Consider the following 19118-nt stretch of genomic DNA (forward strand, 5'->3'; position numbering starts at 1 on the left):
TCATTCTCATACCATCTCCAAAAATCACTTTCATTTCTTGTTGTCCAGACCCACTCTCTGATTCCTTAATCTACGTTCAATACTCATTCCTTAAACCACAGCAAATAGTGTTTGCACCTCACAGCTCTGGGATCTAGGTTTGTTCTTGATCACCAGTAGCTTTCTTTTTGATCTGCATTTGTTTTTTTTTTTTTTTGCCAAAGCAAGTTTTTCCTGAGCGCTCTTATTTCCACCATCTGTAGAAGGCCTGCAATGTGAAGGGCCACTTTAAAAATTCTCTATACATAGCCATTGACTCTGACCTTGTGATGTGGATCTTAGCATAAAATGGTCTACATGATCAGTCCACTTACCCAGCTAGCAAAGGACTAGGTAAATCTCTGTGTTTAATCTGGGCATACTCAAGCTATAGTCCACTAAGATTGCATCTTAGCATTCCACTGGTAAAGCATAAAAGGACTGTAAGACAAAATAATTTGAGTACAGTGCTAGTAGTCATTTGTCCATAAGAACATTCCTTCCTTGTTAACTGGTACATTTGTTTGACATACAATTGCTTTCTTTTATTACAAGTAGCTACTCTTAAGCAGGCTGCCCCATGGAGCACACCTGGTATGGCATAGAACATCACGGCTAGTATGGCATACAATGGCATACCAAAGCCCTATGTGCTTCACAAAACAACCTAAACAATGAAGAAAGACATCATAGGCAGTCTTACTCCATTATGTAAGTATTGTACTCCATGCACAGAGTGCATATGCAAATGGCTGTCTCCCCGCTATATGCAATTCATGAAGCCAGCAATACATTCATTCATTTATTCTGCTTTTCCTTATGGCTGAACCTATACAAAGAATAAACCTGAAGCGCTTTGATCTTTCATCAATAAAATCCATAAAGTCCATGCCCATGAAAAGTAATACCACTTAGTTTTTATAAATTGCATTGTTTGCTACTGGCTGATAATAATTTCTGGCTATAGCCCTTTAATGTTTTTGTACTGCTATAACTAATTACTAGAGCAAGTAAACATTGGAACTGCCAAACCCTTGTTTCTTTTTTTCATCACTAATCAATAAACTACACTTTATAGATACATGTCCAGTTCCACCTATTCACAACTGCCCTCTGTGAGTATTTGATATCCTCATAAAATAGTCCATCACTCCTATGCAATAACTTTAATTGCACTCTGTCAGACACTGAAAATGCATTCTGTAATAAAGCCAAATGTCACATTTTACCATATTAGATACTGAGGACGATTTATGTGCAATTAGAATAACCATTTGAACTAAGCACAATTAATTACCTTATTGTTCAGAATTAATTTGATCTATGTACCCCCCATTTTCCATTACTTTTTTCCTCTCCTCACTTCACTTCAGCGTCTGCAAGTGCTTTAGAAAAATGCTAAATTCTTTAACTCATATGTGCTCCACATATCTGTACATAAACAATCCTGTGGCTGCCTTTAACTTACTAATGCTTGTCTGTTTCACAGGATTAAAAAAAATGCAGAGTTCAGTTTGCTTAAGTTTTGTATTATAACATCCTGATTGCTACCTATGATTTATTTTGAGGCAACACTTGCATTATCTTCCGTTATTGCAGTGGTGGTGCTGCGGTAGCATTGGCGCCTCACAGTAAGACGTTGTCCTGTTTGATTTTCAGCTAGAGCGTCTTCTGTGTGGCAACATGCATGAATGGGTGTACCTACGTTGAAGGTTGTGCGTCAGAGCTGGCAACTCGGCATGTACAAATCTACTGCCAATCATTAGTGGACCGGAGTTCCGCTGTGGCGACCCCTAATCGTGAAAAGCCAAAAGGCACAACAACTTGCATTATCTTCTGTTCTTCTTCATTTCATTTTGCTTTGGTCTCATTTATTTTCTGCTGTTGTTGCTGACTATGATGTGTTTTTGTTTCATCTGATTAAATAATGCATATGAATTGTATATTTTGACTACTGTAGTCCATATTAATTCATATTAGTTCTTCATCAATGTAACCTCTCTTTGCCTATGACCTTGGACTTGGCTGAAAAGGGGAGTTTTATTAATTCACTCACCTTTGTAACAAACAAATAAAGTTACTGACAAGTAGCCCTTGATTCACAGGAAGGTTAACTTATAAAATACCGCACAGATAACGTTAACTACTGATGCTTATGCAATGCCCACAAAGTCGTGCTTTTGTGCTTGTATATTCTTTCATTCATTCATTCTTTTTACATCACACAGACAAAACTCTGGAAGATTAGATTTGTTAATTTATAAACATCCAGGTTCAGATTAATATCCTTGTTAAAAGATTATTAAATTGTATTCTGAAAAATCCAGAGTATGAAACCAAAGTAACAAGCTAAGATGTCAGGTGTGGCATTTTGAAATTATAAAATATTACTTTTTCTTTAATGCAATTGTCCCTTTTCCCATCAGATAGTCTTTTGTGTTCATTTCAGGCCTAATGACAATTATGTAGCATTTTGGTACAAAAATACAGAATAGTAAACCAACACTTGAAGATAATATTGTAAATATTTCCACAGCAACCATATACTTTCCCCTTGTGCTAATATAGGCTGGAACAAATGCAAGCCAGACAGTAACAAATACCAGCATGCTAAATGTGATGAGTTTACCTTCATTAAAGCTATCTGGCAAGTTTCTGGACAAAAAGGCCAATGCAAAGCTAAGACTGGCCAAAAATCCCATATAACCTAGCATGCTCCAGAAAGCGAGAGGAGAACCTTCATTGCACTCCAAAAGGATCTTTCCAGTCTGAGATTTCATGTTTTGTTCTGGATATGGAGGTGAAGTAGCCAGCCATGTGCAGCAAATAGTCACTTGAAATAAGACACAAAGTAAAACAAGCATATATGAAAATGTAGGGGAGGCCCACTTTTTTAACCTACTGTTTGGTTTGGTAGCATTGAAGGCTAGGACAACCATCACTGTTTTGGACAATACACAAGACACAGAAAGGGTAAAAATAATACTAAATGCCGGTTGACGAACCATGCATGACAATACTTGGGGGCGTCCTATAAACATCAACGGGCAGAGACTGCAGAGGATCATAGATAACAACAGGAGGTAAGTCAGGCCTCGGTTATTTGCCTTTACTATGGGTGTATCTCGATGCTTGACAAAAATCAAAAGAATGAATATTGGAATCAGTGCATTGATGATGGAAATGATGGCTAATGTTGCTCCCAGAGGCTCAGAGAAGGAAAGAAATTCTGCAATCTTCTTAACACATGTGCTTCTCTCTTTGTTCGGCCAGTATTCATCTGGACATCTTAAACAGTCAATTGAGTCTGAAATAAAGTAAACAATATTATTGCTTTTAAAAAATATATATTTAATACTAATAAGGCATAAGTAAACAAACAAGAAGGTGTCATTTTCTGAAGTTTTCCTTGCACTCTTCCAAAGAAAACATAACAGTCACATTATGATACATAACTGCTGTCAGTCTTTGTCATGGAATTAATGAAATGGGTTGAAACCTTTTTTTGCCATAAAGTTATTTTTGTTATATTTGTCCTGAATTATATTTCCCACTTATCCTGTTTTAGGGTAATCGCATGCAGAAATATAAACAAATGTCACAGTTGCATTCTGTAACTTACATTCCACTATTATGAACTGTCTTTAATCACTTCTCTTTAAATTGTCAGGTATTTCCAGGAAGTATATTCCACTGCAATGTTTATTACAAAATGTCAGAGTTTATAATATGTACCTGCATATAAGTACATAGCAAATCCAGACCAGTATGGAACTAATTGTCTGCAAAGATTTATGTAAAAGCTTTGCAACTAGGGTGTTATGTAACAACCAAACAGCACCTCATCACCAGCATTCTCTTCAAAACAGTACACTGCATAAAACAAACCAGTGGCAAACATATTAACCTGTTTTCATCCCTTGCTAATCACCTCCTCCCAAACACTAACGAAATCCACCAAAATGTCTCCCCTACTCTAGTATAAACACTTCTCGCCACTCCATCACTTCCTTCTAAAATAAAATCTTATTACAGTAAACCTTCTCTTCCCCTTTCCTCTCCTCATTTTGTCTCATTACAGTATACATTATAGCATTGCTTCTTTTACCTCATAAATTTTCCTAAACTTTTCTCCTTCCCCTTCCACCCTTTTCCTCAGTGGTATCACCCGTCCCTCCTTTTTAACACATCATATATTTATAAATACAGCTATAAAGTTGACTGCTTGTCCATATAATATTAACATTATCTGTTAATTTACTACTAGCATACAACTGCATATCTTACTTGCGTATATTTCTATTGATGTGTTCTGTATTTGCTGTGGTCTCTATCTGCATTTTGTATCCACCCAAACTGAGCATAAAAATGTCCATCTCTATCAACAGTCACCCCTGGTTAACAAAGAATAAACAAGTCAAGAAAACAAAAAAATAAAATTAAATCTGAAGGATGGTTCAATTACTTATTTTTAAGTATGCCTACGTACGGGAATACTTACCCGACTCTCTTGGCACAATGGCAGAAAATAAATCTAGAGACTAGTAAGGCATATTTAAAACTCCTTATAGACTTTTTTCGCCCACATGAATCTGAATTAAGTGATGCAGTACGTACACAATATTATGAATTATCTTTGTTTATGGGAGAAGACAAAACAGAACTGTTTCTCATAGACTTGCTGGTTAAAGTGGAAGGATATGAACAAAGACTTTTAGCACAGAAGAAATGTAAATTGGCGAGAGATGTACATGATTTCTCGAACCAACAAGTGTTTACGTGGTCTAGGTATCGGGACAGAATTAACCAGCAAGCAGTAGCTTCGAATGAGCAGCCGGTAAATGTGTCTAATCAGCAATTAGTACAAAAGGAAGCAGCCACTGCTAATACAGTAGATGGTGGGCGTGGAAACCTTGAGGCTGCTATACGTGTAACTTCACCTGAACCTGGCACCTCGGTATATTCAACATCGATGATTGATGTACAGCCTGTGAACAATACTGGGCTTCCTGAAGATTTGGCGGATGTGATGCCAATAGTTCGTAGAAAATTGATTACTAATCAGAATGAAGAGGTTTTTCCGCATCTTCCATTACCTTTTAGGCCCAACCGGAGGAAATCATTCAAACAGGAGTTACCACGAGGGGGACAGAAATGCAAGGACTCGCCAGTACCCACACAAACGAGAACATTGAAGAAAATGTGGGCAATGAATTCAGAGAAACAGTAGGGAATATATCCAGGTATTTCCTTACACATGCTGAAAAGTCGCTTTTACAGAAGAAAGGGCTTAAGTTTATTCCTGCCGCTAAAACAGACATTACTGAGTTACTGATTGAATTACGTATGTCTGCACGTAATGTTGCATTAAGACTTTTATTTAATGATCAAATTGCACAAAAAACACTTTATAAGAGAAATAGTACTTTTGTTCCCAATCTACCACTGAATGTAGATATACATACATATATATATATATATATATATATATATATATATATATATTTTTTTTTTTAAAAGCATGCGAAAAAGATCTATATGAAGGTATATTGAGCCAACAATATTCATGATATAGACATAATTTTACACCACTGGATCAACAAGCATTTCATGACTTACGTGAGAATAAGAACATTGTTATTCTTCCAGCAGATAAAGGAGGACCCATAGTGGTTCTGGATACAGACTATTATTGCAATACTATATGCATGATGTTGGACCATTCCACTTATAAACTTATTAATATTTGTGAAATTGAAAGGATGAAATAGCAGATTGCCAATATGCTGAATGAAAGTATGTGTATGGGTCTTTTGGGTCAAGAATTGATTGTTTTCTTTACTGTTCAAGAACCGAAGGTACCACAATTGTATGGCTTACCTAAGATTCATAAGAATCAGCTCCTACTCCCATTTAGACCTATAGTGGTGGGAGCAGGGTGGCTCACCGAACCCATTTCTATATATTTAGATCATCAGCTGAGAACAGTGCTGAATGATTGTCCCACAGTGTTGAGGGACACAGAGCACTTTTTGCATGATTTGTATCATACTACAATGGGTTTGGGGCCATCTACAGATTTTTTAGTAACACTTGATGTTATATCTCTCTTCACGTGTATACCTAATAATGAAGGGATTTGCATGATTAAATGTTTTCTAACTAGAAATGGTAAGTTTTCAGAATAGCATATTGATGTTTTATGTATGCTGTTGTAAACTGTGCTAGAGAACAACATATTTATGTTTAAAGATGTTTATTACTGGCAGATAGCAGGCATAGCAATGGGCACTAGCTGTGCTAACTCATATGCAAATGTGGTGATGGCAGAATGGGAATACCAACATGTTCTATGTATAAATACCTCCCAAGTTAGATTTTATCAAAGGTTTGTCGATGACCTTTTCTTTTTGTGGGCAGGGGATGAACAAGATCTGGTTAACTTTTTGGGTTATTTGAATGAGAACAGTACCTTTCTTAAGTTTACCATGAACAAGTCTGTAGAGATTATTGATTTTTTAGATGTCACTGTCTATAAGAAAGGAGATGCATTATTAACCAAATTGCATAGGAAGGAATGCTATTGTCCTGTGTTTTTACATAGGGACAGTATGCATCCAAGGCACATATTTGCACAAATAGTTAATGGGCAAGCCATGCGTATATCCAGACTATCATGTGAGGAAGATGATTTTGTACATAGTCTTGAAAGATTGTCTTTAGAATTTAAAACTAGAGGATACAGTGAAACAGAGATTGCTTTGGCTCAAACATGTGTACTACATGAACTACATGGGCAGGTAGGGCTAAACCTTATTTTAGTAATAAGGAACAAATTCAACGAGTTAGTCGACCTGCACAAACACAAGTATCAGTAATGTTGTCCTATACAGAAGATGTGAATAGAGTAAAGGAGATGGTCAAGAACAATTGGCATATTTTGGCCACTGATGAACGAACATCTGCAATAGTAGGGGTACAACCCCATTTTATGTATAAAAATAAGAAGAATTTACAACAGTTCTTATGCTATCCTAGACTGTATACACAAGTTTTTGATATGCCTAAAGGTACGCATAAATGTGGACATTGTGCACAGTGTCAATTTGTGGATGAATCCTTATTTTTTAGGCATCCTGAAACGGGATACCTTTGGCAATTGAGAGCAGCAGAAGATTGTCAGACTAAACATGTAGTTTATGTGGCACACTGTGTAGTATGTTTTAAGTTCTACATTGGAAAAACTAATAGACATTTACATGAACGGATTAGGGACCATATGTATTGTACTACTAAGAAATATGACTATAGTGCATTAGCTAAGCACACTATGTTGATGGGTGAGGACCACAGATTTTTATTTTAAGTTTTGTATATATTAAGGGAGAATGGTAGGATGGGGAATAAGACAAATATGGTTGAAATGGTAGAGTTGCAGTGGATTCTTAGATTGGGTGCCCATAGGGAGCATGGACTTAATGACAGTGTTCCACTTAAACCGGTTTTAAAATCCAGAAGACTACAAAAGAAAAAGGGTATGAGTTCATGTGGGACAGATGGGATAGAACATAATGCATAGAGATAGAATTCCTATACATATTTATATATATATGTATGTGTATATGTAAATGTATTTACGTGTATATGTATGGGGAACTTTTAACCTTTAATATGTATATTTTAGGAATGAAATGTAATCTGAATGTTACTAAATACATGTGGTTTTATTGCTTTCTTGCTTTTCAAATGTAGTATTCCTTTAAGGGTTAATTGGTTAGTTTTGGAGGGCTTTTTTAGAGAAATGATAGGATGTAAGGTGTATATGCTACTATTTAAATAGATTCTGGTTTAGTGATGGTTGTCTGATGAAGCAATTTTTATTGTGAAAGTGCTCACGAAAAAATCAACTGTTTTTATTGATTTACTGACTCTGTGGATTTTGTTTTTTGGATTGTCTCCTTTTCGTCTGCACAAGGGATTTTTTATTTCTTCACTTTGTTTGTTTTACTGCTGAGGTTTGTTTCATTTACTTATTTTCGGTGTAGAAATGCTGCATAATTCCAGAGCATATCTCTACTGAACTAGCATAACAAGAGGACTAAAAATTATGTATACTTTTACATAAGGATGAAATATTCTCTTAATATAAATATGCTATCTCAAAAAAAATTCTATTACAGTGGCAAAATTAACCACACAGTTTCAGTGCTAAGTTGCTTGTAAGTCTATATCCTGGAATAACAGTTTTATTCCAGTGTGCACCCAAGTCTCTTGATATAATTCCCTGCATAGCCTACTAAGAAATAGCAGACAGTCCTTTAAACATTGCTTCATATGTTTATCAATGAAATGCAGGCCTTAAAGTCTAAATGCCTGAAAAGCTCCATAATACAAAAGTTATATAAATGAGGGGTGTATACGTCGCCTCACAGCAAGAGGTTCTCCCGTTCATTTCTCAGTTGGAGCGCCTTCTGTGTGGAGTCTGCATGTCCTCCCCATGGTCAAGTGGCATTCGAAAGATGTGTGAATAGGTGTGCCTTTGTTGAAGGTTGGGCGTTGGGCTGGCACCTCGGCACCGTAAAAATTGACTGCCAATCATTAGCGGACCAGAGTTCCACTGTGGCGACCCCTAACCAGGAAAAGCTGAAAGAAAAACAACATATGTTCTGTTCAGGAAGAAAAGTGTAATATGAGGGAGTGTAACTGTACTAAGGTGGCATAACATCAGAATTTAAAATCAATGTGTATATTTATCCATACAAGTGCTATTTTTATTTGTTGGAAATATACCAATATGCAGAAAAAAAGTCTAGTCAGTAACATGGGCAACACGCACTCACAGCTTCAACACAGAGCTACTTTAAGATGTTTATACCTCAAATAATGATATATGTGCAATGTGCATCTGAAATTCTAATTGTCATGTACTAAAAAGGTTACTAAATGGGCAACCACAGTGTTGCAGTGGTTAGCATTGTCACATCACAGCAACTATGATTTGATCCTCGGCTGGGGTACCTTCTGTGTGGAGTCAGCATGTTCTACCTGTGGTCACATGGGTTTCCTCTGGATGCTTCAGTTTCCTCCCACATCCCAAAAGACATGCTGTAGGTGGATTGGGCACTCTAAATTGGCCCTAGGCATGAGTGTGTGTGTGTGCCTTCTGTGAAAGGTTGGGTGCCGGGCTGGCAACTTGACACCATAAAACTCTCCTGCCAATCATGAGCAGACAGGTGATCCACTGTGGCAATCTCTAACTGGGAAAAAGCTGAAAGAAGAAGACTATAAAAGGTTACTAAGGCAGAGCATAATGTGGTCTGAGATACTTAGGTTCACTGCAGGCCAGTTTAAATCTAATTAATTTCCCTTTGGAGCTTAAATTAATCTGTTCCATTTGGTGTTAGATTGGCCTTACCAATCCCATGGTCAGTAATCATATATTACCCTTAATGACAATAACTGAGATTATACCACAGTTAATTTGAGAGGGCCTATGCATGGAATAAAGCACTTAGAAGCTCTGGCTGTTCTTTAGTAGTACAGAGGGCAGTCCTGAGGAAAATCTTTTATTTCTGTTCCAGAGATCCAAGTTGTTTTTGAATATGGACAAGTATGAGCTTTGTTTTACATGAATGGGGAGTCTGTCTCAGAGCAGTGATGTCTTCTGCGGGATATATCTACCCCTTCAAGCTATTCTGTTGATGTTGCAGAAGAGGTTTAAATCCCTAGACCAAGTATTTCTGATGCCATTTGACTAGCTGATGTGCTGTAAATCCATCAGTATTGGGTCGGAGGATACCTTGTATGCTAGATACAGGTTACCTCTTAGCAGTCTGTAGGATGTCAAGTATTGTAACAGGGCTTTCAGTTGGTCCATGTAGGACATATGTTTTAGGCCTTGTGTCCTTGTAAGGTATCTCTGTGGCCCAGCTGTTGCATGTATACCAAACATCTGGATACTAAATGTAGGTATGTGCAGTCATTAACTTGTGTGACAGCCTGCAAAGCTTCTGAAATGTTTGTTCTATATAAAGAATTATGTATGACGCCTGTTTATGGAATAAAATGTAAGAAATTACCCAAACTGAGCTTAAATTACATTTTAAGTAAAGAAACATATTTTATACAAAAGTGATATTTATGACACTCTTAGTATGCCAACAGTCAAGTGTAATCATATATGAAATGACACACATGGCATGAAGAAGGAAGTATATGGATGCCTGTATACCCCAAACCAGAAAATGTAATGCACACATGATTTTCAAGAGATATTTTTCTAAAACCACTGCTAGAAAATGTTCATATGCCTTCAGAAATATAGTCCTATGATTTTAGGGACCATAAGCAGACCCACATCCCCAATGGATTACTCCATTTTGTTCCATTTGGTTAATAGCTATACACTGGTGACATATATCTTATGTGATAAATTCATGAAACATCTGATTTATATTTATATTTAGTGGTATAACAGCAAGACTAAAATAACATGCATTTCAATAAAAATATATATTTCTTCTTCATTTAAAATTATAACAAAATCAGCTCTGAAATGTGTTAAATACCTTATAAACATCAAATTGGCATTCTGTTCCCTGCCATTAAAATTAAAAGTCAATGCAATGAAGACATATGCCTTGTTTCACATCTTTTAGAAGAAAATGTTGAAATATTGTAGGGATACAATTTTCTATAGGTAGTGCTAGATCAAAACACAATGGCCTTTAGAAATTCACAAACAGCAACATTTTCAAAACTTCTGTTATAAAACAAAAAACCTTATGTACTTAGCATAATGTTCCATCTGTGTTGTTCATTTTCATTCTTCCTCAACTGTTGGGTTCAGATTTGACCATCAGATCCAGCTAGGCTGTTGCTAAAGCACATGGCCACCAAAAACTCTCGAGCTCCTCCCTACCCATAATGCATCAACCCCTAACATACCTCAGATCTTGTTTTCTGTCTTACATAAAGTTGAGTCACTACAACCTTCTTGACAGAAAGGTCATACCCGGAGCTCAATATTAAGAACAGTGGTGTCCTTATAGTGTATCATTCTTCCAGAAGTCAATAATGGCAAAGGATGGAGGTTGGTGGGTGGGAGTTAAAAAAGAATGAAAATGGACAACACAGAGGGAATATTCTGGTAAGTAGGTTCATAGATTAGTACTAGGCTAACTGCCCTTTTGAGTCATTTTAAGCCTAGCCAATTATCGCCTTGTGAGACTCAAACCCTGCACCTTGGGTTTGTAAGGTAAACACCTTAACCATTAAGCCACCCTCCCTCCCATAAGTACATAACTAGTACATCCAAGTACATAACTTTTTTATCTGATGTCAATCTTCACTCCATTCTCAACTATTGGGACAAAGTCCCCAGCTACCTAAAATCCCAGTGGACTCAAAAGAAGGATATTCCTGAGCACAGTTGAGCTAAAACTGTTCTTCCTATGGAGACCAGATCCAATTTGTAATGAGTAATAAAGGTATGAGGACTGGCCAAAGTTGAGGCTGCAAAAATGTCATCCATCGAAGCTCTAGAGAGAAATACTGAAGAAGTAGTCATGGACCTAGTCAAATGGAGTCTTAGACATCTTGGTAAGGATAGCTCTGACTAACTATAAATAACTGATATGCAATCCATCAGCCAACTGGTTGAGGTCACTTTTGCAACTGATTTGCCCAATTTAGAATTTGCAAAGGATACAAATAATTGGTCTGTCTTTCTAAACTTTTTGTCCTATTTAAGTAAAAACATAATTGTGAACATTCAATAAATGCAACATATATTCACACTTGTTTGCAAATCTAGGAAAGAAAACTGGCAAGTTGATAGATTGATTGGTAGTAGATTCTAATACCACCTTGGGGAGGGAAAGATGCATTGGTATGTAAAGTGACTATCCTTGTGAAAGATTAAGTAGAGAGGTTTAGATGACAATGGTTGAAGTTCTGAAATTCTTCTAGCAGAGGTAATAGCCACTAGAAATGTAGTTTTCCAGGTCAGATACTTAAGATTACACTTTGCTGCTGGTTCACAGTGGAAATGAGTCAAGACCTGCAGTACCAAGTTCCAATCCCATGGTGGAGTAGGGTCTTTATATGGGGATCTCAGAAAGAGTGTGCCACTCATGCTTTACAAAGTTTAGACAAGGCCAGAGGAAATTTTTCAAGTTCCAACATGAAATTAATAGATTGCTGCTAACTGAACTTTAATGGTTGAAGAACTAGCTCCTTCATTAAAAATTGATGCCAAAAAATCAAGGACACATTGTACAGGAGCTGAGAAGGGTCAATACATTTTTGTTGTGCCCAGGAAACAAACCTTTTCCATTTACTTCTATAAAGATTTTCTCATAGATGCTTTATGGGATGATAAAAGTATATGACAGACAGGGGATGACAGCATCAGTTGTCTGGCAATCAATGGAATTGGAGAAACTACACTGTTAGCTTAAGGTTTGAGATGTCTAGGTGAATTTTGCTTGTCAGGTGAGACAAAAGTTCTAGAATCAGATCCAGAATACAAAGTTGTAAAATTTGATGAGGCCAAAGAAAGGGGAAGCAAATTTTGTTAAAGCCAATAAGGAGCAATGAGGATGACTTTGCTCTTCCACCAGGCAGCTTTCTGTAGGAATTTGGGAATTAGGAGCGTACAGGGCTAGGCATAAAGGAGACCAGGGGGGGCAGTCATGGAGTATAACATCCCTTAGTGATTCCCCCGTGGGAGGATCAGGGTAAAGAAGTTGCTGCACTTGTTGTTTATGGGAGATGTGAAAAGATCACAGCAAGGCTGGCCCCATTGACAGAAAATCATGTATTTCACTTTCTTATTGAGAGACCACTCATGAGGTAGAAAAATGGGTCTGCTTAATTTGCCTGCTGTCACATTGGACTTCCCCAGAATGTGCATTGCTGTCAGAAAGCATTTGGATGAGATTTTCCGCTGCTAAACTCTGAGTGCTTCTCGACGCAAGGGTAGGATTTGGTTCTTCCTTCCTTGTTGATGTACCAAACAACTGACACATTGTCTGTTTGAATCACAATTGTCCCTAAAGGTAGAGCATCTTGGAAGGCCTGCAACACTAAGACCACTGCTCTCATCACTATAACACTGATATGCAAACTGGCCTCTTCAGGTGACCATGTGCCTTGGACTGTTTCCTGTAGGAAATGCCCCACCACGAAATCTGGGAAGCATTTGTGGCCACTATGGCTTTGAGTTGAGGAAGAATGAAAGGACAGCCTTGTAGAACCTGATCTGATCGAATCTACCACCAAAGGTATTTCTTGCATACCTGAGTGATTGTTATCTATGTTGACATGCACTGGGAAAGAATTGACCACTGTGTTGTTAGCATCCATTGGAGAATTCTCATATGAAATCTTGCTAAAGGGATTAATTTAATGGCATCTGACATAGACCTCATGGTTTGAAGAATTAAGCAGGCTGAAATTTTGGTTTTGTGAATTATTTTTCTGACCTGTAACCTGATAGTCCTTACTCTTGAGAGAGGAAGAAAAGCTGTGACTGAAGTCGTGCTGAAGACAGTTTCTATGAATTCCAAGGTTTGATTTGGTTGTAACTGAGATTTCTTGTGATTTATGTTTATCCCCAGATGAGAACAAGTTTGGATTATCTGATCTCTTGCTAGTAATAGTAGATGCCTGGCCAGGGTGGTAATGAGCCAATCATCTAGATACTGAAACACTCAGAATTCCTGCAGTCTCAAGTGAGCTGCTACTACTGCCATGCATTTGGTTAACACCCTGTGGCCTGTGGCAAGGCCAAAGGCCAGTACTCTGAACTGATAGTGATCGGCTTCCAGCTGGAAGTATAAATACCTTCTGGATTGTCTGTTCATTTTTATGTGATAGTATACATTCTGAATGTCTATCAGGCACATCCAGTCATCCTTGCCCAGAAAGTGTAGAATGGACTGAACCGTAACCATCCAAAACTTTGTACGTTGAACTGATTTGTTCAATTCACTGAGTTCCAGAATTGTTCTCCAGTCCCATGTTTTCTTTGCCACTGAGTAAGTTACATATTCTATCTGATCTGGTAGGACTTCTTGAATGACCCTTTTTTCTATCAGTTTTTGTATTTCTGTTACTGCTTATTTCCTCTGACTGGGTGGAACATTCGGAATATTGCATACATTTGGAGGTGACAAGTCAAGAGGAATTATATAGCCTCTGGAAATAATTCTGTGCACCCAAGTATCTTTTGTTAAATCTAACCAGGTTGTCTGGTGCAGAGAGGTTCATAGGTGTGTACTAGGCTAATGGCCCTGGGGCCTGACACAGTGCCACCTGACCTTAGTTCTCAGTGCCTCTGTCGAGTAGAGCCACTGGTGTTATTCCTGCAGTGAATTTTCTGTTTCCCATCATAATGACAAAAAAACACCTGTCAAATCAAACCCATCAAACCTGGTGGGCGTTGTCTGTACTAGTGCCATGTTGTTAGGCCTGGAACCCTTTATCTGTATCCATCAGGTCAGTACCCTTCCTCCTATTCTTCAAACCATTCTGAAAGACTTCCTAGACAAAAGCTGTCTCTGTTCTTGTTTACCACCAGGAATACTTCTTAGCACAAGAAATATGGGCAAAGCCTGAAGGAGTTACAAGGTCATATTGATTATCCCACATCAGCAAAATACCTGAACTTATGCGCTTTGTTGAGGTGTGATTTAGATACGTGTAAAGCCTTCCACCCAAGATACCTTTAGAAATTTCTTTAAGACAAAATACCTACTTCTAAGTAATATAAAGGGAAGCTTCAAATCCCCACCAAACCCAGTTAATGCCACTGAATGCACAGAAATGTATGCCACCACACTATACCAGCACATGAACAGCTGCATATATGCAATCGAATCCCATATGAACAAGTGCAGGGCAACCCCAGAAAGAAGCCTACAGTGTGGAACCATAATATCAACAAGTTTTATAATAAAAGAAAAATAATTTTGACAAAAGCTAAGAAGAGTGATTTCTAGAATGTTAGAGCCCTTATCAATGAAATAAACAAACAACTCAGGAACTTAATAAAATCCACCAAAGCCAAACCTGAGGTTAAAATAGCTGCCCAAGTCAAAGACAATCACAAGACAATTGTAGTTACATTTGTAATCTCAAATGGAAGTTCGAGACTTGGCAGAGGTGGTTATTTTCCTCTCCAAACCAATTAAAGTGCAACTTGGACAGTTAGATGGGGAACAGGAAATTCATCCCTGGTATGGTATCTATGTCTCTAATGCAAACAGGTAACCTGTAAATGGTTCGTCTTCCAGGCCCATGCTTACACTTATCAAGGGTATCAGAACTTGTCAGAGATTTGGGATGCATGAGTAGGCTTAAAATAGTCCTTGTGGTCGTTAACCTAGTAAAGACCTATGCACAATGCAACAATGCTAGTTCCTCAGTTCCATCGTCCTTCTATAAACTAGTTCCTTAATTCCCTCCTCCTTCTATAACATAGTTCCTTGCTCCCCTCCTAATATTCCCATAACCTCCTACTCCACCTAACACTCTACTCTTTCTTCACTACAAGTATACTTCTTAACTTACACTCTCTCTTTCCTTACCCTTTACTCCTAGCAACTTATCCCCAGTCATGTATCTCTAATTCTTTTTTACTCCCACCCTTACATGCTTAGTCTAACATTAGAGTAATGGTTTAAGGGTGAGAGTAAGAAACATATACCTGAAACTAGCTCACCTCCAGTTATCACACAAGAACAAGTCCTAAATGTACCATCAAAATCTAAAAATACTACATCAGTGAGTTATGGCAATATCCCTGGATGCATCTTAAATAGCATGAAGCATGCTTTAGCCACAACCCTCATGACACTGTTCAGTCTCATCATCCATACAGGTTTTGTATCAAGCAAATGGAGAACAGTTACTCTACAGTTATTATTCTGCATAAGGGAGGACCTTCCAAAGACTCAAGCAATTACAGACCCATAAGTCTGACCAGCCTCATATGCAAAGCCATGGGAAGACTTATCATGGAGCTAATCAATCAGAACAGATTCACTGGACCTGTCTCAGTCTGCATTTGCCAAGGGCAGGTCTTGTTTACTCAACCTGGTGATTTTTTTTAAAAGGTCAGTAAAGAAATGGATGAAAGCAAAACAATCTGTCCCACATACCTTGACCTGGCAAAAACGCTTGACACAATTCCCTACTCAGGCATAGCAGAAAAGTTAAATAAACAGGGAATACACCACCTATGTTACCTGCTGGACTACAAACTAGTTCAAGTATAGGATACAGGAAATCAAAATAGGGGAAGTTCCCTCAACAAAGAGTGTGCTGGAATGTCTCCTGTTTGGTTCTACTTTCCTGAATTAAAAAGGCTCTCGCTGACTAAATTTGTAGATGACTACAAGCCAAAAGCAGGCTTTGAATCCCCAAATGACTTGGCTATCCTGTAGGAAAGTTTGTCCCAGATAAATAACCTGTGCTAAAATCATGGGCTGAAACTAAATGCCAAAAAATGCATTATTGTATCCTTTGAGAAGTCATCCATCCCAAGAAACTACAGCATCAACAATACACCCCTAAGAGTTTACTCAGTTGTTTGGGATTTGGGAACTTATGTGGGGAGTGAACTAACTTTTGACCAACATGTGTCCATTGTTGCAAGAAAGTCCTTGTATATTGCACAACTTATAAATAAAAAGATTGTGTCTAGATCAAGGGATGTCATTCTACCCCTTTACTCAGCTCTCATTACACTAGTCATTGAATATAATTCCCCTTTTGACATGTCTCTGATCAGACACATGCAACAACTGGAATACCTGCAAATATTTATTTTATTTATTTTTTTTATTTAGCATTTGTTGACCAGGATAGTCCGACTAGGTTCAACAGAGTCTGTTTTCAGCGGAGGCCCGGGGAGAAATGCTCCAAATGCATGTTTTTGGAATATACCTTACTAAAAGAATAAACAGCCTCAGCAACATGTCCTAGCTGGACTGACTCAAATTCCTGTCACTATACAGACTGCTAAGAGGTGACCTGTGTCTGGCATACAAGGTGAGAGGATATCAGATATTGCTATCTGTGCTAGCATGTCTGGCTGTAGTTTTGTAAATACTTTTAAATAATTATAAATTACCCAGTGTTATAAATTCCAGCATGACTAGGTTTAATTTTGTAAATAAGTTTATGTTTTTTTTTATTACTTTGGTTTATGTAAAATGTTTACAGTGTTCTCTGGCTGACCACATATATTTGGGCGGTGCAGTGCTACAGCGGTTAACATTGTTGCCTCACAGCAAGAGGTTCTCCAGTTCAATTCTCAGCTGGGGTGCCTTCTGTGTGGAGTTTGCATGTTCTCTCTGCATTCGCGTGGGTTTTCTCCAGGTACGCCGGTTTCCATCCACATTCTAAAGACATGCGTTTGGAGCATTTATCCCCGGGCCTCGACTGAAAACAGGCTCTGTGGAACCTAGTCAGACTTTCCCAGTCAACAAATGTAAAATAAATGTGTCTTTTAAAAGGAATTCTGAATGCAGGTTGTGCCAGTCAGCTGACCTAGAGTGATGTCACTGTGAGTCAGAGCTGAAAGGAATAGAATCTACAGAGAAGCTGTTTTTGTATACTTTTCAAAACTCTGTGAATGGAGAGAGTAGAATTCTCATAAAAGTTTTATTGGGTGGTGCAGTGGTTCAGAGGTTAACGTTGTCGCCTCACAGCAAGAGGTTCTCTAGTTCCTTTCTTGGCCAGGGTGCCTTCTGTGTGGAGTCTGTATGTCCTCCCTGTGTTCGTGTGGGTTTCCACTGGGTACTCTGGTTTTCTCCCACATTCAAAGACATGCATCTGGAGCATTTCTCCCTGGCCCTCTGCTGAAAATAGGCGCTGTCCTAATCAGACTTTCCCAGTTAACAAATGTTAAATAAAATTTGACTTTTAAAATATTCTACTATAAAAAAGCAGGTTCTGAGTCAGTTAAGTTCAATGTTGTTCAGTTGCAGCAGTTGTTCAGTTGAGTTAAGTAGTTAGCATTTGTTTTCCAGATCAGCATTTATCACTCAGATTTTTTCAGAGCAGTTCAACAGAAATAATAGGATTTGCTATTCCAGCCACTGGGGACCAGAAAACAGCCTGAAGACTGGACATGTATTCTAACTTTGTTTGCAGAATTAAAAGTATCATTTTGCCTTGCTGACTTAATTAGATTAAACAGGGACAGTTAATACTTAGACAATTAGGAAGCTATAGTAGATAGAGTTTTTCTTCAATCAGTGTGAAACCTATCCTTCAGTGTTATTTTCATAATTCGTGTCTGTGAAACTCTGTGGTTTATTGAAATCAGATATTCAATATATATGTTTTAAATCATTTTTATTTATTTATTAAATATTTTGCTACAGTCTATTGTGACTGGTTATTTAGAAAATACTTTTAGTAACCTGAGAGTGTTTATGCTTATTGTGATAAACCAGGGCCACTCCGAAAACCCTTACAGCTTGGATTGCATGCTAATTTTTATATTAATATTGATTTTACTCAGTATAATTAAACACCCCTTTTGAAGGGTATCATGGTATTTTGACTGGTGGCAGCATTACCATGTAATTTGGGAAAGAGGACATAGCAGATAAATCTGTGCAAGTCTTTCCCAAGAGTGTTTGTATGTATGATTATCAAATATTTAAGAGCAAGTGTGTCAAATGCCTAGAACTGGGACACAGTGCTTTGCAGTGGGCAGTGTGAAGACTCATTTGGGGATCTGGATTAAAGCAAATATTTCAGTCCCAGGTTTGGAGTGTGTTCCCAGTGTACCCTTAGTAGAAATTGTGTGTTCTACCCCTGCTTTCAGTGATGCTTCCTTAATGGAGACATTGGTGAGGATAGAGGCAGCTTAGTTATTATCCCGGGTTTAAGTAGGGGGTCATGACATGACTTGCTGGCAGTAGAGGGATTTATATTGAGCTTTAGTAGCCTGTGGGTAGTTGTCACTGAGGTGTGCACTCTCGACAGCTACAACATAAACATATAGAGTTTCATTGTACAACAGTTCTAATTATAGTCATGGACTGCAAGCAAAGATGTCAGCAGAGGATTATAGCAAG

General features: G+C 37.9%; 1 protein-coding gene across 1 annotated transcript in view; it reads right to left on the reverse strand.

Moving 5' to 3' along the window:
* Positions 1-2405: 2405 nt before the first annotated feature.
* LOC122794889 (extracellular calcium-sensing receptor-like) overlaps positions 2406-19118 on the reverse strand; it is a 192839-nt gene continuing 176126 nt past the window's right edge. Inside the window, exon 5 of the mRNA XM_044063487.1 lies at positions 2406-3325. Within this exon, the coding sequence (XP_043919422.1) occupies positions 2406-3325 (920 nt within the window). The remainder of the gene's footprint in view (positions 3326-19118) is intronic.

The sequence above is a fragment of the Protopterus annectens genome, chromosome 2.part1 (genome assembly GCF_019279795.1).
Source record: "Protopterus annectens isolate FY-2018-M chromosome 2.part1, PAN1.0, whole genome shotgun sequence".
NCBI lineage: Eukaryota > Metazoa > Chordata > Ceratodontiformes > Protopteridae > Protopterus > Protopterus annectens.